The sequence below is a fragment of the Doryrhamphus excisus genome, chromosome 8, assembly GCF_030265055.1.
Source record: "Doryrhamphus excisus isolate RoL2022-K1 chromosome 8, RoL_Dexc_1.0, whole genome shotgun sequence".
Classification (NCBI taxonomy): domain Eukaryota; kingdom Metazoa; phylum Chordata; class Actinopteri; order Syngnathiformes; family Syngnathidae; genus Doryrhamphus; species Doryrhamphus excisus.
Genome location: NC_080473.1, coordinates 11,770,845 through 11,792,452, shown reverse-complemented (window position 1 = coordinate 11,792,452; position 21,608 = coordinate 11,770,845). Strand labels below are relative to the sequence as shown.

The following is a 21,608-nucleotide window of genomic DNA, read 5'->3' as shown; positions in this document are numbered from 1 at the left end:
CATAGTAATGTCCGTCACAGTTTTTTTTTAAGTCACTTTCATAGTTTGTGAGGCAGATCTGACCACCTTGATCCCTAGTGAACTTTGACCCCTATCAGAAGAAAAGGTGTGGGGGTTACAAGTGGAGCACTGGATGTAACAGCGCCATAATATGCACATTAGATAATGGCAAAGTGAGGCATTGATATACTGCACAGTGAGAAGGATATTTACAGTGCACTGAGCTGGTGGCTCATATTCACTTGGTTACTATCGAGGCAGCACACTTGCACAGCAGTATGTTTAGAGTCTGTGACATTTGGAATAAGTGTTGACATTTTTACACCTAACAAGGATGAATCAAATATTAGTGAGTGATGACGGACTCGGATGCCTTTTGCTGCATAAGCTTTTGATGCAAAGACACATTTAGTGTCTTTTTTCTTTTTTTCTATTGCAGAGTTGAAAGAAAAATTCACTAATAATAAACAATAATCAGCAAGCCACAGGAATAAGCAGTCAGGGGCAGAGTTTAGCCCTCTTTTGCACAATCACCATGTTGAAAACATTGCAATGGATCCAGCTAAGGATTTAGAAAGTATTAACATTAGTAAAGCCCTACTTGAGTATTAGCAAGTAATTGGGCAACATCGGGGCGGTTCACTGTCTGCGAAAAAGCTGCTTTGATGGTTTGTTTGTATTCAAAGTGAAGTCATGAAATCTGATTGGTTGGTTAACATAGGACCAGGGGTGGGTAAACTACGGCCCGGGGGCCACATCCGACACGCCAAGTGTTTGAATACGGCCCACGCGTTCTTTCCAAAGTATTTCATTTAAACTCAACATACAATCTGGCATCATGGCTTTAGCCAGCCTTTTGATGGTTTTGTCAATTTTGTTATAATAATAATAATAATAATAATAATGATAATAATTATTATTATGATTATTATTATTTTATTATTATTAATTACTCTTATTATTATCATTATAATAATAGTAATTATTATCATTATTATTATTAATATTATTATTTTCTTTCTAACAATAATAATTATATATATATATAATAATTAATACAAATTAATTATTAATAATTATATAATAATATAATCACACAATAATTATTATATTATCAATTATAATTATTATTGTTATTATTATTATTTTCTTTCTTTTCGTTCTTTACAAAGTATTTCATTTAAGCTCGACATACAATCTGGCATCATGGCTTTAGCCAGCCTTTTGATGGTTTTATCAATTTTGTAATAATAATAATAATAATAATAATAATATAATATGTAAATATTAAATATTTAAATATAGAATATTTAAATGTAAATATAAAATAATAATAAATAATAACAGATTGCATGACACTTTTACAGATACAATAATACCAGGTGGACTGTTATGTGTAAAATATATAGTCTGGCCCCCCGTCAATTTTGTTATATCAATGCGGCCCGCGAGTCAAAACGTTTGCCCACCCCTGACATCGACATACATTCCTTAAAGGGGTCCTATCCTGCTTATTTCAGGGACTTTAAAAACTTAAAATCTGCATTCTTCTCCTCTTCGCTGACCTGCGATTGGAGTGTGGAGTTTGCATGTTCTCCCCATGCATGCATGGGTTTTCTCCAGGTACTCCGGTTCCCTCCCACATTCCAAAAACATGCTAGGTTAATTGGCGACTCCAAATTGTCCATAGGTATGAATGTGAGTGTGAATGGTTGTTTGTCTTTATGTGCCCTGTGATTGGCTGGCGACCAGTCCAGGGTGTACGAACGAAAGAGTGAAGTCATATATAGGCATCAGTAATTTTTACGTTGATGCGACATTACCTGCTTTAAATCAGACATCAAAACTATGTTTAGAATAAATAAAATGGAGGTTAAATAGTTATCTCGGTATATTGTTCCAGTATTGTTAAAGCGACGTCCGTCCCGGAGCCTGCATTTTAAAGATGGACAATTTAAGTAAAAAATGTGGAATAGGGCCCCTTTAAGTGTTTGGTTTTGTAAACAACTCCAAGAGTATTTTGGTGCTACATGTTTAAAACAAATAAAACAGCATTATTTTTGGAAGACGAAGAGAACTTACAGTAGGTGCCTTTTGTTTGAGCAACTGGAACATGTACTTGTTGACCTTTAGGTGTTGCAGTTAAGCATGCTAAGCTGTTTGTGTTTTCCAACAAGTCTGTACTGAAACAGTGGCGCTAAAAGTACTACAACCCAATTCAGTCAAATTCAGGGATATGACTACACCTCATACATCACTATGTCAGTCTGAATTCTATTATTTTAGATATGGACTGTTGGACCATTTTTTTAAATTCATATTTGACACTATGGCTTGTTTTTCCTGAGTGAAGTCGGACCTGTCAATCATGCGTAACACCTAAGTGTGTTGAAAGTTGAAAAGAAAACAAGCTTATATTTGCACTGGGAAGATCTAGGCTGAATGAAGAATTGTTTTTAAACGTTGTCTTCCCAGCTGCCGGTATACTGTTAGCTCCAGGGCATCTTATATCCCGTCATGTGCAAACAACCTTGCTTTAGGGGGAATACGTTTGCAAATGGAATAAGCAATTAAAGTCAGATAGCCACAGAGCTTCTGAAACGGCATCTATCAATGCTACTTGACTGCTTAACTACATCTAAGAAGTTAAACTGAAGACTTAACATTCATTGGACATCTTCAGCCAGCAAGTCTCTTTCTCGCTCTCAAAAATATCACGGAATAATGAGTGCCTGCCATGTATAAACATGCACCATAATGTCATTTGAGCTCCTCTGAACAGGGTAAGTGATAGAAAATGAATGCATAAATAGATGGAGCACCATTAAAATAGACTTTTTTTGGATTATCTACAAAGCATGCAGGCATACAGTACTGTGTAGACTATGTAGACTTAGTCGTTAATGTATTATATTAAGACGCAGCCGACTGATGCTGTAGCAATAATGCCGACTCATGATGTTTGTTTTCATTATGTTGATCCTGTCTTTGCAGAGAGGCCTGTAACACATTTAATGAATAATAATAATTCCCTGTTTATATTAGATTTTAGAGGAGATATGCTCTGAAATTCTTTAATGTATTTTCCATCTGCGAATAGCTTACCCCTACTTACGCTCGCATGTGCAGCCACGATACAAACAATGATGTTTGGAGCGTGATGCAAAGGCAACACAAATTCTGAATATTTTGACTATTTTGACTCTTCATCTTTCTAAATTGTGTTTGTGTGGAGGAAACTCCGAACGAGACATCATATTCTAAATATATTTCAAAAGGTTCTTTGTTGAACATCCTGTTTTGGTCAATGTATGGAATGCGTTCATCCGAGTGTACGCCTACATAAAAGTCCATGGGTCTACTGTACATTTGCATATGCAAAGTACAACTTCTTTTCAACCTGACGGACACTCAGTGGAAACAGCTTTTTCCTGGCTTTTACCTCATTGTCTGCAAAAGGAAGGGGGTTGTTGTTGACTATCCTCAGATGGCCGGGTGCTGGGAGCAACAGGAGTAAAGGCAAGGCGATGAAACAGTGTATTACTCACTGATGGATGAAGGGGTTATGTGAATATGTGTGTGCATATGCAAAAGAATGGACGGCCTAGATAAGGAAATTGTGATGTATGATTTTTTTTTCCCCCTTGTTCTCCAGCGAGGTCACTTCTTTTGCCCCTTTTCGCTATTCCTGGTCAAAAACCCTGTTTTTGTTAGGCACAACTTACCAAAAACATCTTCTACAGTGTTGTGTCAAAGTAATGTGCTGGCTAACATATCAAGAGTTAAGAGATCGACAAACAACGTTTAAATAAATTCCTGCTTTGAAAAAAAGGAGGTTATTGTTCAAACTATTACTCCGATTCCTCCTCTTTTCCACCTGATGTCTCCGATTGCGAGAGGGCGTCCTCTTCTTCTACAGCTGGCGTGTCGTCAATTTGATCAAAGCCGTCAGTCAACTCTTCCTCCTCTTTGCTCGCTTGTTCCTCCTCTTCCTCGTGAATAGCCGTGATCGGGTCTTGGGTCTCTTTCAAGGCGTCCTTCTGAATTTCTGCCGCAATGACTCGCTTCCACATTTCGTGGTTTTCCAGAAGGTGCTGTGTGATCTGGCAGAATACTTTCCGCCTGATTTCCTTCTTTGTCTTTTGCATCTCTGTAAGAAAGAATACATGTGAGACATCAACGTTTCTACTATGAATATACAGTGAAGAAAATAAGTATTTGAACACCCTGCTATTTTGCTATTTCTCCCACTTAGAAATCATGGAGGGGTCTGAAATTTTCATCGTAGGTGCATGTCCACTGTGAGAGAGATAAACTAAAAAGAAAAATCCAGAAATCACAATGCATGATTTTTTAACAATTTATTTGTGTGATACAGCTGCAAATAAGTATTTGAACACCTGTGTATCATCTAGAATTCTGACCCTGAAAGACCTGTTAGTCTGCCCATTAGAAGTCCACCTGCACTCCATGTATCATCCTGAATCAGATGCACCTGTTTGAGGTCGTTAGCTGCATAAAGACACCTGTCCACCCCATACAATCAGTAAGACTTTAACTTGTAACATGGCGAAGACCAAAGAGCTGTCCAAAGACACCAGGGACAAAATTGTAAAAAAAAATCAAAATCATGGAGGGGTCTGAAATTTTCATCGTAGGTGCATGTCCACTGTGAGAGAGATAAACTAAAAAGAAAAATCCAGAAATCACAATGCATGATTTTTTTAACAATTTATTTGTGTGATACAGCTGCTAATAAGTATTTGAACACCTGAGAAAATGAATGTTAATATTTGGTACAGTAGCCTTTGTTTGCTATTACAGAGGTCAAACGTTTCCTGTAGTTTTTCACCAGGTTTGCACACACTGCAGGAGGGATCTTGGCCCACTCCTCCACACAGATCTTCTCTAGATCAGTCAGGTTTCTGGGCTGTCGCTGAGAAACACGGAGTTTGAGCTCCCTCCAAAGATTTTCGATTGGGTTCAGGTCTGGAGACTGGCTGGGCCATGCTAGAACCTTGATATGCTTCTTACGGAGCCACTCCTTGGTTTTCCTGGCTGTGTGCTTCGGGTCGTTGTCGTGTTGGAAGACCCAGCCACGACCCATCTTCAATGCTCTGACAGAGGGAAGGAGGTTGTTCCCCAAAATCTCACAATACACGGCCCCAGTCATCCTCTCTTTAATGCAGTGCACTCGTCCTGTCCCATGTGCAGAAAAACACCCCCAAAGCATGATGCTACCACCCCCATGCTTCACAGTAGGGATGGTGTTCTTCGGATTGTACTCTTCATTCTTCTTCCTCCAAACACGCTTATTGGAATTATGACCAAAAAGTTCTATTTTGGTCTCATCTGACCATAAAACTTTCTCCCATGACTCCTCTGTATCATCCAAATGGTCATATGCAAACTTAAGACGGGCCTTGACATGTGCTGGTTTAAGCAGGGGAACCTTTCGTGCCATGCATGATTTCACATCATGACGTCTTAGTGTATTACCTACAGTAACCTTGGAAACGGTGGTCCCAGCTCTTTTCAGGTCATTGACCAAGTCCTGTCGTGTAGTTCTGGGCTGATTCCTCACCTTTCTTAGAATCATTGAGACCCCACGAGGTGATATCTTGCATGGGGCTCCACTCCGATTGAGATTGACCGTCATGTTTAGCTTCTTCCATTTTCTAATGATAGCTCCAACAGTGGACCTTTTTTCACCAAGCTGCTTGGTAATTGCTCCGTAGCCCTTTCCAGCCTTGTGGAGGTGTACAATTTTGTCTCTGGTGTCTTTGGACAGCTCTTTGGTCTTCGCCATGTTACAAGTTAAAGTCTTACTGATTGTATGGGGTGGACAGGTGTCTTTATGCAGCTAACGACCTCAAACAGGTGCATCTGATTCAGGATGATACATGGAGTGCAGGTGGACTTCTAATGGGCAGACTAACAGGTCTTTCAGGGTCAGAATTCTAGATGATACACAGGTGTTCAAATACTTATTTGCAGCTGTATCACACAAATAAATTGTTAAAAAATCATGCATTGTGATTTCTGGATTTTTCTTTTTAGTTTATCTCTCTCACAGTGGACATGCACCTACGATGAAAATTTCAGACCCCTCCATGATTTCTAAGTGGGAGAAATAGCAAAATAGCAGGGTGTTCAAATACTTATTTTCTTCACTGTATATACATATGTATATAGTGGAACTTTAGCTGTATTTTTGGCTTTTTATTTGGCTTTTTGTGACATTTATTCCAAAAGAAGGACCAGCCTCAACAAGGAGACAAAGTTATACATGTTGTATACGTTACATTTTCACAGCTAGACAACCGCATGACCATATGGATAGCCAAGGATGGACGTAGCATGTTAGCAAGAGCAAGATATTTACAATTATTTTTTGTAATACAGTCATGTCAGGCATTAGTAATAACATTTTTATAATATTTTATCCATTCAATCACAGCAATGTGCGCTAAAATCTATTTAAACCTTGACGTGACCACTGTCTATGTCTGTTTTGTAACCTATAAAAGCATAATAGTATAATGCTATACTTGTACTTGTACTATACCTGTACTTATACAATATAAGTATAATCAAAAGGCAGAGGTGTTCAAATATCCATTTTGAGATTTGTAGTTTTGTAAACAGGCTGCACGGCGGTCGAGTGGCCTCACAGCTGGGAGCCCCGAGTTCAATTCCACCTTTGGCCTTCTCTGTGTGGAGTTTGCATGTTCTCCCCGTGTACTCCGAGTACTCCAGTTTCCTCCCACATTCCAAAAAAAACATGCTAGGTTAATTGGCGACTCCAAATTGTCCATAGGTATGAATGTGAGTGTGAATGGTTGTTTGTCTATTGGTGCCCAAACAAAGCACATTATCATTAGTGTTATTTTTTTTTTAACATTTCTATTTTTTCTTATTACATTACAACTTTTATGCTTATTTTTTTCAGTTTTCTGGTTTAATTGTATTTGCAATTGTCATATGGGATTCCATTAATTTAGTCAGCGTGTATTAGTCCAGTCGTCGCTTTTCCGAGTAAGTTCATTTCCTACACCATCTGAGCCATCATTTAATTAGACACACAATTTATTTTTATGCAATTATACAATCCAACTGCCACTAATTGAATGCCAATCCAAGAAGAAACATCGCTTTGTGTTCTACTCCATCAAAAGGACATTTACTGAGACAGGTTCAGTACAGGACAGGTTATTATTGTTAACACAAAACTATTTTTGAGGTAAGTGAGGGGGTGTGTTGGCATGAATAATTTCGATGTTTACATACGGGAAGCGTCAGAATCAGTAGACGCGTCTTCTTCTACCAAATCTTCCTCCTCCTCCTCCTCCGTGTCTTGACTCTCCTTCGCCTCCTCTAACTCCATCTGGCCATTTGGCGGGTCCACCCAGTGACCCGGCATCAGGGCGGCAGAGTCGTAGGACGAGCAGAGGGGTCCCACGATATGAGTGATGAATGACTCTTGTAGTTTAGCGAGCTGTGGTGCAGAGCGGTCCATGAATGGGCTGATGGGGAGGCCCAGGCTTGCTTCCTCATCACCCTGGAAAAATAGACATGAGATACTACGTTCACTCAACACTCATTCATGAATTGGATTTGCATTATTGCTTATAGGAAAAATTTATTCAGTTAAAGTATGTTTCCGTTTGAGTCGGACCTTCGGGAACGGATTAATGACACTAACTGAGGTTCCACCGTATTGCAGTACACTAGCCCACTAGTAAGCTATGCAGCGCTCTATAAATGGAAACTATAAGTATACAGTACTAATCATCATAAATTCTTTATGTTGATATTGACACACTAACCTAGTTTCTTGAAAAATACTACATCCATGAATGTTAATGGCATTACATTACCGTATTAATTGACCATGTTGGTTTGTCCTTGCTTTGCTCATTTATATAAACAAGGAACATGGTGTGTGTCATCTGCACAGCAACGCAGACTGTCTCTGCAGTCTTCTGTAAGCAGGTCAAATGGGCAAAACATCCTCCAACTGATGTTATCTTACAAATGAGTGTCGATGTTCAGTTGCAGATTTTGATGACAGGCATTGTCTGTGTGGACTGCATTTAGAGGTAAAAACATCATGAAAACCAGAGAACTGTCGATGGGTGAAAAACAAGTAATTGTGAGTCTGAGAGAAGATGCTAAAGCAATCAGAATCATTGAACAAACATTGGATATAGTCACTGTTTTGACGTTTTTGAAGACGTTTTCACCTCTAAATACAGTCTACACCGGCAAAATCCTGTTTTTATCATCTTCGGCTTTTATCTAAAATCTTTTTTATCATTGCGACACTTAGAGCAAGTCATGCACGCTTTTATTTCATCATGTCTGGACTACTGTAATGCACTTTATTCTGGAATTAGCCAAAAGTCTCTCTCCCGCTTCCAGTTAGTCCAGAACTCTGCAGCACGGCTTTTAACAGGAACGAAAAAGGTGGAGAACACACCCCAATTCTGGCCTCCCTGCATTGGTTGCCTGTTCGCTTTAGGATTGATTTTAAGATTGTTTGTTTTTAAGGCGTTGAATTGGCTGGCCCCCAAATACATCCCAGACCTCATCCAAATTTACTCTCCAGCGCGGTCACTTAGTTCCGAGGGCTAGCTCCAACTTGTGGTGCCCAAGACGAGACTTAAGACCAGGGGAGACCGAGCCTTTTCAAGCTATGGAACTCTCTCCCCCAACATCGGCCCCCAAGTGAGTCGTATGGTCCTGTGTCTTTTAGGTCTTTCTTTTATTTAAATTGGTTTTATTTTTTATACTTTTATTACGTTGCTTCTTGTTTTTAATATTTTAATATCTATTTTACTATTTTATTTCTTATTTGATCTTTTAGTTTTGGATTAAATTAAATTTGTACCTTTATTTATTGTATTTTATTTTTACTTTTTATTTTACTAGTCTGTGCAGCACTTTGGAAACTCTGTTTATAAAATGTGCTATATAAATAAAGTGGATTGGATTGGATAATTGATTGGGTAAGCAGTGTAATAAGATACAGCTGTCAGTCACATGTTACTAATACTTTTGCTTCCATAAAAATTGGATGGGTTCAAATAAGAGATGCTATCATCTGTGTATCCAATCCAGATAAATACCTGAAAATTAAAGATGAAATGTTGCTCTCCGGTCTCTTAAAACCCAAATGTTTTCAGTTTAAAGCAAAAATAAATAAAGAAATTGACCTCACCATTCCAATACTTCTGGAGGCTACCGTATATCTCGAATGAAGAGAACTTGATCATGTTTTTCGTGTGTACGCCTTTGTCATTCAAAAGCAATTCATGTGCAGAACATACATGCAAGAGCTAAGATTGCTATAGAAACCAAAAACCTGGATGACGTCAGTGCACTGCACACGTTTCCAGACAATGTTCTCTCCTTAGCAACTCCCATGGTGCCCCCCCCCCCCCCCGGTGGACAAACATAACGCTCAGATGCTGTGACGACAAGGAAACAAAATTCTGAGTAAACTATTAGAATACTGAGCAACACGTCTCCTTCCTACATGGTGTCCTGAACTACAACACCTAAATTTGTAATGTAATAAAACATCACATAAAGGCATCACAGAAAAGAACACAACCAACATTAGGTTCTTTTCTGGTTAGTTTTTTTTCGGACTTCATGAAAACCCAGAACGGAGTGCATCTTTGCATGGATTTTTCTTCTGTTTGGTGCCCATTAACAGCTTCAAAGGACACACATTACTGTTCGAATGAAGGATATCCTATAATATCATCCAATCCATATTGGCATAAAAATGAGTTCCATTCATATGGGTATTGTTTTTTTCGTCGACAATGATATCAGCGAATGAGTGATGACATTGTGCTCAATACAGCAACAAGCTTGAATTGTAAATATGCGATTTGCAATTTAATCTTCTTCCTTCAATACTTCTAATCTAATACAGTAATCCCTTGTTTATTGTGGTTAATTGGTTCCAGACCTGACCTTGAATGGAACTGAACGGGTTGCGGACAGGAAGTAACAATGCGGTTTGAGTTGAGTTTTAGCCTGTGTTGTCGTGGGGTCATTATACTGATTATGATGATGATTATTATGTTATCATTATTGTGCCTGTTTGTTGCGGGATGATTTAAACCTGCAATAAAAGCCTGTTGTTCCGTTGATCAAGTCCGGTGCTTGTTTTACTGAACAATTACTGACACCTAGTGACCAGTATAGAATACTAACTTCAATTTCAATTGTCGTCTTCATGCCTTATATTTGCATTTTAGTTCATTTAGCCATTGTTATGCTTGAACAAAACAATGTAAGCAAAACAATGTAAAATGTCTAGACTTATAATGGAAACACAAAAGGGCACAACAGTATATTTCCTTCATGCTGTGGAGAAATTTTGCATTCATGGATCACGAAAATGGCCAATAAAAACTGAATTTACTGTTTAACGTGGAATCTTGCAGAAATTGGCATAATGTGGATGAGTATTTCCCCAGCGGATGGCTCAATCGTGGCGGATACAAACACTAAAAGGTCCCCTCCCACCTTATTTTGGAACGCAGAATAGTAAAAATAAGTGTATAATGCAAAAATAAAAAAACACTATGTTTATGAATGACGTGCTGAATGAGCCCAGAGTTTCATATCGATCAGTTTCAATATTAGTAGCGAAGTGGTGGGCAATATCGGTACAACAAATATCAACAATAAACTGACAATATCAAGCATCTCTGGTTAGAACATCATTAAAAAAATCAATTTTGCACAATAGACTACTGTTAATATTGTTTGAGGACCACTATGTCTTTGTTCACTAACTTAGAACTTAGCGTTGGTGGTGCTTTAGTCATTCATAGTGACCGGTGATCGGTGAAACTAGTTCACCTAGTTTCTACTTTAGCTCTATTGTGATTCAATCAGAATAGTGGAAACACTTCTTGCACTTTCCACAGTTGCAAGTAATCATCTTGCTGCAGTTATGAAGATTTGACCTTAATCAAATGCTCTCTACCAACTGAAGTGGCCAATCAGAGACATTGTTAGTTGACAGCAGAATCGGTTGCCAAGCATCTACAGTCAAACAATAGGTTCCAATAAATTAATCAAATGTAGGCTAAATCACATACTTATGTCACAATTGGGCTTCACCCCCTCGTGACAGCTGTCTTACTTTTCCTCTTTTCCTCTGTTCCTGGTTCATGCCCTTATTTTGTATTCACTTCCTGTATTGCTCTGTTCTGTTTTCAGTTGCTTTCCATTATCTCCCGCACCTGTTTCCCATTTTCTGTGATTCCTATTTAGTTCAGGTGTGCGCTCCTAGTTGTTGGGTCATTGTCGTTTTTATGTTGGACATGCGAGTGAGTGGTGCTGCTGCATAAATAATTACATATATAAATAAATTTTTACCAGCAATTGGGTCCTCATCTCTGCATTCTGGCGTTGAATGTTAAATGTAAAGTGTATGCAGTAGCTATGTACTCCCTAACACAAAGTCACATCGTGTCAGGCAAAGTACTTTATTATGTATGGTTTTATGAATTACTCCTTCATAAATATAATTAATTACCAATGAATATTATTGTGTTACTTTTTTGGAAAAAACCTTAAAATGTGTAAAATTGTATTTAGCTTTGTTGTGGCATATAATCAATGATATGCTAGCTAACTGCTAGCTAACTGCTAGCACTCTGTGTAGTCCCGCCTTCACAAAGAGGCTTAATACTTGACAGGATGCTCACTCTCTTTTGTGTTTATTTCATATACAGCCAATGCGCACAGACACATGAAGAGTGAACCCTCTTGTCATGCAGCCTGTGTACCACAGAAAGATGGAGCGGAGGCGCATATATTTTGTTTTAGCGGTCAATAAATGGATATATCCTTTATCATGACAGGCCTACTCACAACAAACACCGAGCAAAAGTAGTGCTCAATAGTAAGTATTGAGCAAAACCTCCGCTTTCTCTAAATAAATGTATTAAAAAAATAATAGTTAGCTATTAGATGTTAGCTATGTAGCGAAGAATAATAGCTAAAACTGCATATATTGTTACTTAATTGTAACTGGATTAGTTTCATCTATTCTGACCCACAGCTTTAAAAAATAGTAAAAAAGCCAAGGATTGCAGAGGTTTATAACCATACTTGTTCGTAGAACTCATTGACGATCCCCTCAGTCCATTGCAAGTGCAGCTCCTTACACTTCAGTGGTCCGTTGACATCAGCCAGCTTGATGCACATCTGGCACACCAGTAATCGGTCATTTTCATTTGTCCAGTCAATACCAGACACTCCTTCGTCACCCACCTGAGCGGATACACATAGAAATACAATAATGCATAGTGTTATGGTTTGTTCAGAATACAGATGTCAAAAATCAAAGAAAATATGTAGAGAAAATCTCATAGTGTATTTATGAATCTCTGTAAATAAAAGATGGAGGAGATGGCTTTTTACCTTGGCATTAAACTCTGCTAGGAAGTCAAAATGCTTTTTGAGGTCAGTGGCCAAAATGGCTTCGATGACAAGGAAGCGGAAGCGTTTGAACTCAACATGTTCAAGGTTAACCAGGAAGTTGTACTCCGGACGAGACATGAAGAGGTTCCATGCTGAAGCAGCGTGGTGATTTTCCAAGACTGAACGGTCATTGTACAGAAGAGCCTACAGCGTAGAAAGGCTTAACTGTTATAAATATGTATAACATATCCATTGTTAATACTTTGGACATTTGGCAATGAGATTCTACCTGCGGTGCGCTGGTTGCTACTAGAAAGGCATTGGTTCTTCCTGGATGGTCATAATCGTGCATGGCAGCGGCTACGTACAAGGCCATCAGCTCCAGGCCCGGGATGAGGCCCGACAAGGAGCCGTAGCCTTCCTCCAGCAAAGCGTTCATCTTAGATGACAGAAAGGCCGTAGCACTGGGGGTTATGCCATTCGCTGAGTCTACAGTTGGAGAGACATGAGTAGAAATGTTTAAAGAAGAATGAATGGTTGTTTACGCACGATGAAAAAGCCTCCTCACCGTTGTATTTGCCGTTTTCAGTCAGGAGCGTGGGCAGGCCGGGCACGGGCTGTGTTGTGAGGTACCAAACAGCATGCAGCACATCAGTGGCATGGATCCTGTTATGATCTGTCAGGAACAGCAGAGGGCAGTAAAACCATTACGTATGATCTCACACAGGCTGTACAGTCACGGCTGGCTTGGTTATTACTGTATGCATCTGTTTATATTATGGGATGGAATGTTTTGTTGCACTGAAAGCATGCTTAAGTGCAGAGAAAATTAAAACATTTAGCCTTGTTTAAGTGCTAATCTAAATGGAAAGACATTTTCATTGGGGTTGCATTCAAAAACCAAATACTGTTTGTTTGTGTTCGCCAAACAATGTTAGAAATCTCAACGCTTGACCAAAAAACATTATCAGTGAAGCCTATGTATGATGTAGTAACACTTTACAATAAGGTACACAAAATTACATTAGTTAATGAGGAACGAACCTAAGTAACACTAACCCTAAGCACTAATCATGAGTTCCTCATTAGTTCTTCATTAGTTCTTCACTAAATCTTCACTTCTTCTTTCTCTTTGGGCTTTTCCCTTCAGGTGTCAATCTCCTCCATCCAACCCTGTCTTCTGCATCTGTCACTCTCACACCAACTACCCTCATGTCCTCCTTCACTACATCCATAAACCTCCTCTTTGGTCTTCTTCTACACCTCCTACCTGGCAGCATCCTTCTACCAATATAGTCACTATCTCTCCTCTGGACATGTCCCAACCATCTCAGTCTGGCCTCTCTGACTTTATCTCCAAGGTCTCTAACATGTAATGTCCCTCTGATGTATTCTTTCCTGATCCTATCCATCCTGGTCACTCCCAATGAGAACTTGAGCATCCTCATCTCTGCTACCTCCAGTCCTGCTTCCTGTATTTTCCACAGTGGCACTTTTTTGGCCTCTGGACTTTATCTCCAAGGCCTCTAACATGTAATGTCCGTCTGATGTACTCGTTCCTGATCCTATCCATCCTGGTCACTCCCAATGAGAACTTCAGCATCCTCATCTCTGCTACCTCCGGTCCTGCTTCCTGTATTTTCCTCCGTGGCACTTTTTTGGCCTCTGGACTTTATCTCCTCTAACATATAAGGTCCGTCTGATGTACTCGTTCCTGATCCTATCCATCCTGGTCACTCCCAATGAGAACTTCAGCATCCTCATCTCTGCTACCTCCAGTCCTGCTTCCTGTATTTTCCTCAGTGGCACTTTTTTGGCCTCTGGACTTTATCTCCAAGGCCTCTAACATATAATGTCCGTCTCATGTACTCGTTCCTGATCCTATCCATCCTGGTCACTCCCAATGAGAACTTCAGCATCCTCATATCTGCTACCTCCGGTCCTGCTTCCTGTCTTTTCCTCAGTGGCACTTTTTAACTGCTAATAACTGGTAGGACAGTAGGAGTTTGAAGTTTGGTGGAATTATGTCTATAAATCCAGTGTCAAAGAAAGCTAATACAACCTGTTACAACCAATATCATGCACATTCAAGCTTACATCTTTAAACATCTCAAATCTTCGTTCTCTTTCCGCGGTTGTAATTCACGGGGAAGGTATTCCATCTGAATGAAAATAATAAATTTGCAATAATACAATAGGACTACTCACAAGGGATGTCTCTGTATCCGTTCTCCAAAGCATGAAAGTAGTTCATGAACTCTGCTAAAGGAATCTTGAAGGTCTCAAACAGGCCTGTGTCTTCGAAGAGCTTGTATGACACCTGAGACACCACACACGAGAAAAACAGCTTGACTACACCTATACACGTTTTCATCCCGTACCAAATAGCTACCGTGTACTTTGCGTAGTTCCAGTAATTCCTATCAATGTATACAACATTTCTATAAATCAGTATTGATATGATTTCATAAAATATATTTCTAAATAGTCCTTACCTGGCTAAGAATACAACCTGTCTTGCCATGAGTCTTCTCCACTAAACTGAAAATAGGAAAATTCCATTTGTTGAGTTGACTCATGAGAGGATCCAGCCCAGCCATCACCAGGGGCTCTGGGGCCAGGATTAGCTTGTCCTGTGAGTTGGGGAGGAGAGGGGGGGCACACATCACACAAGGAAGGGACACTTATACAGTAGTCATTTCATTCATCTTACAACACAGTATTATTTGGAATTGTTTGGACATCTCTCTCTCTTAATCTGTGTCTCTGATATAATCTCTGATATAATCCAGATCATTTACTGTATTTGTCTCCAACCACCCCATTCCCTCTTCCCACTCCCCATCACTAACCTAAACCTGTATTCCATCACGTAAATCTACTGTCCAATACTGTAAACATTCAACAGCAGCAGCAGTGAGAGAACGGCTTGGTGGGAGCAAAGCGCTCCAATCCTCTAGACGGGATTTTAGGATAAATATTTTCCTTAGCTGACACTTTTCGCCTGTCCTAAATCAATGAACCTCGTAGCTACTCCGGCAAACATGGCCAGTGTTTGTTGCTGATGCTGAACAGACAGGAAATGCTGTATTTAAATACATCCTGTAACAAAAACATACTGTGTATGTATATTACACAGTTATCCCACTAGGGGTGTTTCTGTTGTTAAAGATGCAGACACTAATGCTGCTACTACATTCTTCATAATAGGAGTCAATAGTCAGCAAGTTGTTTGTACTGCTACTGTTAGAAAGCCCATTATTTACATTGCATTGTATCATTGATAATGTTCAGCTTTGAGTGTCATTTGTCCTACTGTGTTCAGCGGTCAGTAAACGCACCACAGTACGGGATGTTTTTTTTTTTCGGTTGAACAATTTATACATGTCTGAGCCTTCTTGAGCCTCATACATCATTTCACCAGGTTTATGCTGTGCGTGAATGCATAGAGGTGAGTTTTTGGCTCTGTTATGGGAGCCGTGGAGTATTTTGGGCACCCTTTCACAAAGTTAGGCTCCCTTGTTCATCGGTGCTAATATCAGTATATCAGTATTTAAGCTAACTATGACTGTTATTCTAGTGAGCGTCATGTTTGCTTGGTTTCCTTGTCGAAATTTCTGTGTGTAGCGCGCCTTTAGCTCATTATATTTGTGTAATATGAGTTACATTACGTTACTTATCATTTATTGTGTATTTGTCTTTGTATGTATGTCTCATCAGTACCACATCATAACCTAAATAAAATCACCAAAGGTGCAGCCAACAACAATGTCATTACATTAGCAATTTTAGTAGTTCATTCATTCATTTTCTACCGCTTATCCTCACAAGCGTGCTGGAGCCTATCCCAGCTGTCTTCGGGCAAGAGGCACAGTACACCCTGGACTGGTCGCCAGCCAATCACAGGGCACATATAGACAAACAACCATTCACACTCACATTCATACCTATGGACAATTTGGAGTCGCCAATTAACCTAGCATGTTTTTGGAATGTGGGAGGAAATGCACGGGGAGAACATGCAAACTCTGCACTATACTCTGATCGCCGAGTGTGGAATTGAACTCGGATCTCCTAGCTGTGAGGCCTGCATGCTAACCACTCTACGCCGTGCAGCCTCAATTGCAGTAGTAATGATGTACAGAATTGAGATACAGAAACTTATATCCAGATAAAACAGGTATGACTTGACAATTATTATTATTTATTCTAAATTATTTATATTATTTGTACAAATTACTGTTTACGCTGTACATTGTTCATATTTGATGTCATCTATTTATTCTCCACATTATTATTTATTATTTATTATTTATTATTTATTATTTATTATTTATTATTTATTATTTATTATTTATTATTTATTATTTATTATTTATTATTTATTATTTATTACACGGGAGCCAGGCAAGGACATTTGGTTGGCAATTTCACTGCTGTGTTATTGTGCAATGACAATAAAGAAAGTCCATGTCCATGTCCATGTCTATGCCACAAAATAAAGGTACATCTATGTATGAATTGTCGTATTAATGATTCTTAATGTAATGCAATGTGTAAAATCAAATAGAATTCTATTTTAATTATTAATAATTTGCTCGTCTCACTACCGTAATAAAACCTGTTTGCCAACCTCAGGTGATGGCAGGAGGGGGTGCAGAAGGATGCTCTCCGCTGCATATTCCCTGCAACCTTCTCTTCCATCGGACGGCTTCTTTCCTGCCTCTGCGTCTTCCTCGTTCTGTGCAAAGTCGCTGCTGTCACTGTGGTTGGTCTCATAGGTGCTGTCATAGGTGCTGTCGTAGTCCGATGAGATGACCACACGCTCATCTGTGGAGGCACGGCACATGCTATCAACATTGATACTGCGTGATCATTTGACATTTTTATCCTACTACAACCACTAGGGCTGCAACAATTATTCAAATAATTTGAGTACCTTGAATACAAAAAATATTCTATTTTTTTATCTACTGAATGAGATTTTTTATCTGAATGAGATGCCTATGTTCTGAGTTTTTTTTGTTTAACCGAAATTTTGCTAATTCGCGTTTGAATGCTGAATCCAAAATACGTAGCATTGCATACAGGTAGAACGTCAGAGTCGCTGAAATACTTACCTGGACGGGGTATTCGGTCTGTCTTGACAATAGATTCCACTCCATGGTTCAGTCGATTGTTGAACGGCCTGCCACAGCTGATAAAAAGAGAGCCTAGATACACTGACACATTCGGGGGGTGCACATTATTCCATCCAGATCAGTCTCTGATTACTGACTCATTTCCTGTCCTTTTCCGTGCAGATAAATCAAGTGAGTCATTTCCTCATTTAGATATACAGTATCTGCTCATGCACCTCGACTTTGTTGCAGCATTTATAGCATTACAGTTCAAATTAATAGAAACATTCTGTTTTATTTTACCATATAATAAAAGCTTCAGAATCATTGCCATGGACTTCCATACATCCATCCATTTTATTCTGAGTGATTGTCTTTTACCTGCTACAGAGTGATGGAGGCCGCCAGTGAGGAGTCGTGGAGCTCGGGGCGCTCTGGCTGTGAGTTAAGGCTCGGTGGTGGCTCTTGGAGACCTCACAGCCAGGGGTCTGCTCTCTTAGTGTCCCGGCCAGCTCGGGAAGCTGCACTGAACATGTCTTGATGGTTGGACTGGAGACAGGAGTGCCTTGAACAGGAGGTGACGGGCATGGAGAACCCAGAGGTGATATGTTGGAGGGGACGAAGCCTAGAAGTCAGATGGACATACATTGCATGCAGAAAGGACATTTCTGGACGATAATATATGGACAAAATCATTGAAACAACTATGAACTTATCATGATGTTAATTATGGAGTTTTTGCAAATAACTTTGAATGTTCCTGTGGGATTTTTCTGGTCCATTAATGTCAAAAAAAATATGCGAGGTCACTCATTTTTTTGATGTTTTTCATTCATTCCAAAAGATGTTTTGATGGGTGTTTGAGTTCTTCCTCACTAAATTCACCCAAGCATGCATTTAAGGCCCTTGCTTTTTTTATTATTAAAAATTAAGTTGAAGACACTGAAAACTACTGGATTAAGAAACCTGTCCTAATATTTATGTTCATATAGTGTAGGGCCCTTGATTTATTCCGTGTTAACGGAATGAGAGAATTGGACAATAAAAACGGGATCTACAGTTAATTTATTTAAATTATTGTTATTTATTCTAAATTATTTAAATTATTTGTACAAATTATTGTTTACACTGTACATTGTTCATATTTGATGTAATCTATTTATTATTTATTATTTATTATTTAAATTATTTAAATTATTTGTACAAATTATTGTTTACACTGTACATTGTTCATATTTGATGTCACCTATTTATTCTCCACATTATTTATTATTTATTATTTATTATTTATTATTTATTATTTATTATTTATTATTTATTATTTATTATTTATTATTTATTATTTATTATTTATTATTTATTATTTATTATTAGGCAACAACATTTCGTTGGCAATTTCACTGTTGTGTTATTGTGCAATGACAATAAAGAAAGTCTATGTCTATGTCTATGTCTAACACGGAATTGCGTGAAAAGTGACATGTGAATAAAATGATGTCATCAAGTTCGTGTGGGGAAGTATTTCCTCAGCAGGCCGCTAAATCGTGGTGGAATCTCATCACAAACTGGAGTAAACATGTAGAAACGGCGGTGATAACCCTTGGAAACTCTGTTACGGAGCTTAGTTTAGCAGAGTGTGCTATTCTAGCTGTGTGTGTGTGTGTGTGTGTGTGTGTTTGTGTGTGTGTGCGCGCATTGGTGACTGCATCTTCCTTAATCACAAACACAAGCATTATAGTTTGTTGAAGATTTTGTAGCAATGTGTGCTCAGGCTGACAAGCTACATCCATTTCTGAATTACTGGACAAAAAGGGGGCCAATGTTGTATTGCATCAATAAATACAAGGATTTTTGCATTACATTCATGGACATTTTATTCACTAACCCAAGTACCACACACTCTATGCTGGTGGAATAAGTGGGAAAAAAACGGAATTCTAAATAATTTAAAGGGAAAATGGAATTTGTGAGAAAATAAAAACTAGCGTATTTACCAATCAAACAAACCAAGTAGCTCAATCTCTCCACTCACCTGGTCTTCCCTGTTTGCTGTAGAAGTGGTTTAGGGTGATGGATGCAGCACACGAGGCGGACATGGAGCGGCTTTTCGAGATGGTCGTCATGACTGAGTTTCTCCATGATTCACTGGGTTGATGCAGGAAAACAGTCAGATTAAAGTATCATTACATTACCAAATTACCAGCTAGTTATTGCCGTTACCTGTCTGTGGTGTATTTGATGCTGGCTGAGCGATCTCTTCGTACCGGTCCAGGCTCGATGGCAGGTAACCCTGTGGCAGAGGTGGTTGTGGTCCACGTTGATGAGATTCTGCGCAACAATCCCGGGGGAAGGCTCCGCCTTAGACGCTGCCAATGCAGATCATACAAATACAGTCAACAGGGATATTTTTACATCTATCAAATGAGTAAATACATCCGATATGAAGGATGCCATATTGCAGGCATGTCCAAAGTGCGGCCCAGGGGCCATTTGCTGTACTCGGCAGTTTTTTTTTATTGCCACATTTTATAATATATAATTCAATTACCGTATTTTCCGGACTATAAGTCGCACTTTTTTTCATAGGTTGGCGGTTCCTGCGACTTATACTCCAGAGCGACTTATAAATGAAAAACTGTTTATGTTACATAAACACTGGACACCATTTATGTTTATTTTTTGTGTAGCTGAATAACCATTGTGTTAGCATAGCTTACACCTATTCAGCCTGTTCTCTATTCTTTTATTGTTAGAACTTGCCTTCCAAGAGGATGTAATGTCTGTTTTGGTCAAGTATTTTGTAAAATAAATTACCTGCAAAAAATGCGACTTATACTCCACTGCGACTTATGTATGTTTTTTTCTACCGAATTATGCATTTTTGGCCTTGTGCGACTTATACTCCGGAGCGACTTATAGTCCAGAAAATACGGTATAATAATCATATCATATTATAATCAGAATTTAACAATGACACAAACAAAAACAACAACAAAATCAGCAAAAATTGAAAAATCTGCAAAAATGATTTTTTTAAAAGAAAGTTGAAATTTAGAAAATAAAAAAAAACAACAAAACATGATCTGAAGTTGCGCACTCGCATACTTCAAAAGTTCGAACCGCTGTCATGCTTGATGCCACACAAGACCTCACTGTACCTTGCAAAACTAAGTATTTTAAAACTTCATCTCTTTTGGTTTTCTTATTAATATTAGTTATTAGTATTTTTCTTCCTGATGCCACCTAAGAGTAAGAGTAAGAGTAAGGTACAAGTGATGACAAAAAAATAAGTGCATTGATGACCATACTGCCACATAGGGCTCTATTTTCCTAGACGTAGGCACCGTGTAGAGCAGGTACATTGCGCCTCCGGTGCGCCAATGGGATGCGACCAGTGCACTTTGCAATTTTTGTGAGCAGAACAGCCTACCGCAACATATTGTACGCTAACCACAAAATGTATGCAAACTGAGGCAAAATTATATAGTAATTTAAGTTTTGAACATTTACTAAAAAACATGCAAATTAGGATGGACACTAACCAAGGTTTCACTACAAAACGACACAACTAACAGTGGCCCGAGACTTTCGCACAGCATTGTATCAGAAACTTGGTCCCCAAGATGGCACATGTCCCTGTCCTGGCTGCTAAGTACATTATTGATGAGTTGACAATATGGTGCTTTAAACATTTCCTGTCCAGAGAGAGGCGATGGTAACTGTTTGGCACTTGGACCATGTGTTAGCAAAAAAATGGTAACACAAAGAAAAAGGAAAAGCAAATAGAAATACATTCAAACGACAAAACAAACAACAACAAAAGCATAATGAAGCTACAAAGCTCCGTCTTCACCTGCTTCATGTTAATGTTTTGAAGATACACATACCCTCAGTGAGCCAAAATGAAACATTCATCTAATGACGCTTCCTGTTTGTGTGCACTCAGGCAGCGACGGAGCTGCTTTCTTGGTGTAGGTCATTTCTGCCTTGCATCATACGCTTTATTTAGTTTCTCTTGCCGCCTAAAGT

At 38.9% G+C, this 21,608-nt stretch overlaps 1 protein-coding gene across 2 annotated transcripts in view; it reads right to left on the bottom strand.

Annotated features, from left to right (window-relative positions):
* Positions 1–1,476: 1,476 nt before the first annotated feature.
* The window catches only part of LOC131134346 (cGMP-inhibited 3',5'-cyclic phosphodiesterase 3A-like), a 57,315-nt gene continuing 37,183 nt past the window's right edge, over positions 1,477–21,608 (bottom strand). For both annotated transcript variants that reach the window (XM_058079504.1, XM_058079503.1), the window contains exons 3-15: positions 19,800–19,945; positions 19,612–19,724; positions 17,961–18,204; positions 17,580–17,656; positions 17,093–17,289; positions 14,955–15,092; positions 14,668–14,779; positions 13,028–13,135; positions 12,749–12,948; positions 12,460–12,663; positions 12,148–12,309; positions 7,291–7,561; positions 1,477–4,150 (exon numbers count right to left, since the gene is read on the bottom strand). In XM_058079504.1, the coding sequence (XP_057935487.1) occupies positions 3,852–4,150; positions 7,291–7,561; positions 12,148–12,309; positions 12,460–12,663; positions 12,749–12,948; positions 13,028–13,135; positions 14,668–14,779; positions 14,955–15,092; positions 17,093–17,289; positions 17,580–17,656; positions 17,961–18,204; positions 19,612–19,724; positions 19,800–19,945 (2,271 nt within the window). In that variant the 3' untranslated portion in view covers positions 1,477–3,851. The remainder of the gene's footprint in view (positions 4,151–7,290; positions 7,562–12,147; positions 12,310–12,459; positions 12,664–12,748; positions 12,949–13,027; positions 13,136–14,667; positions 14,780–14,954; positions 15,093–17,092; positions 17,290–17,579; positions 17,657–17,960; positions 18,205–19,611; positions 19,725–19,799; positions 19,946–21,608) is intronic.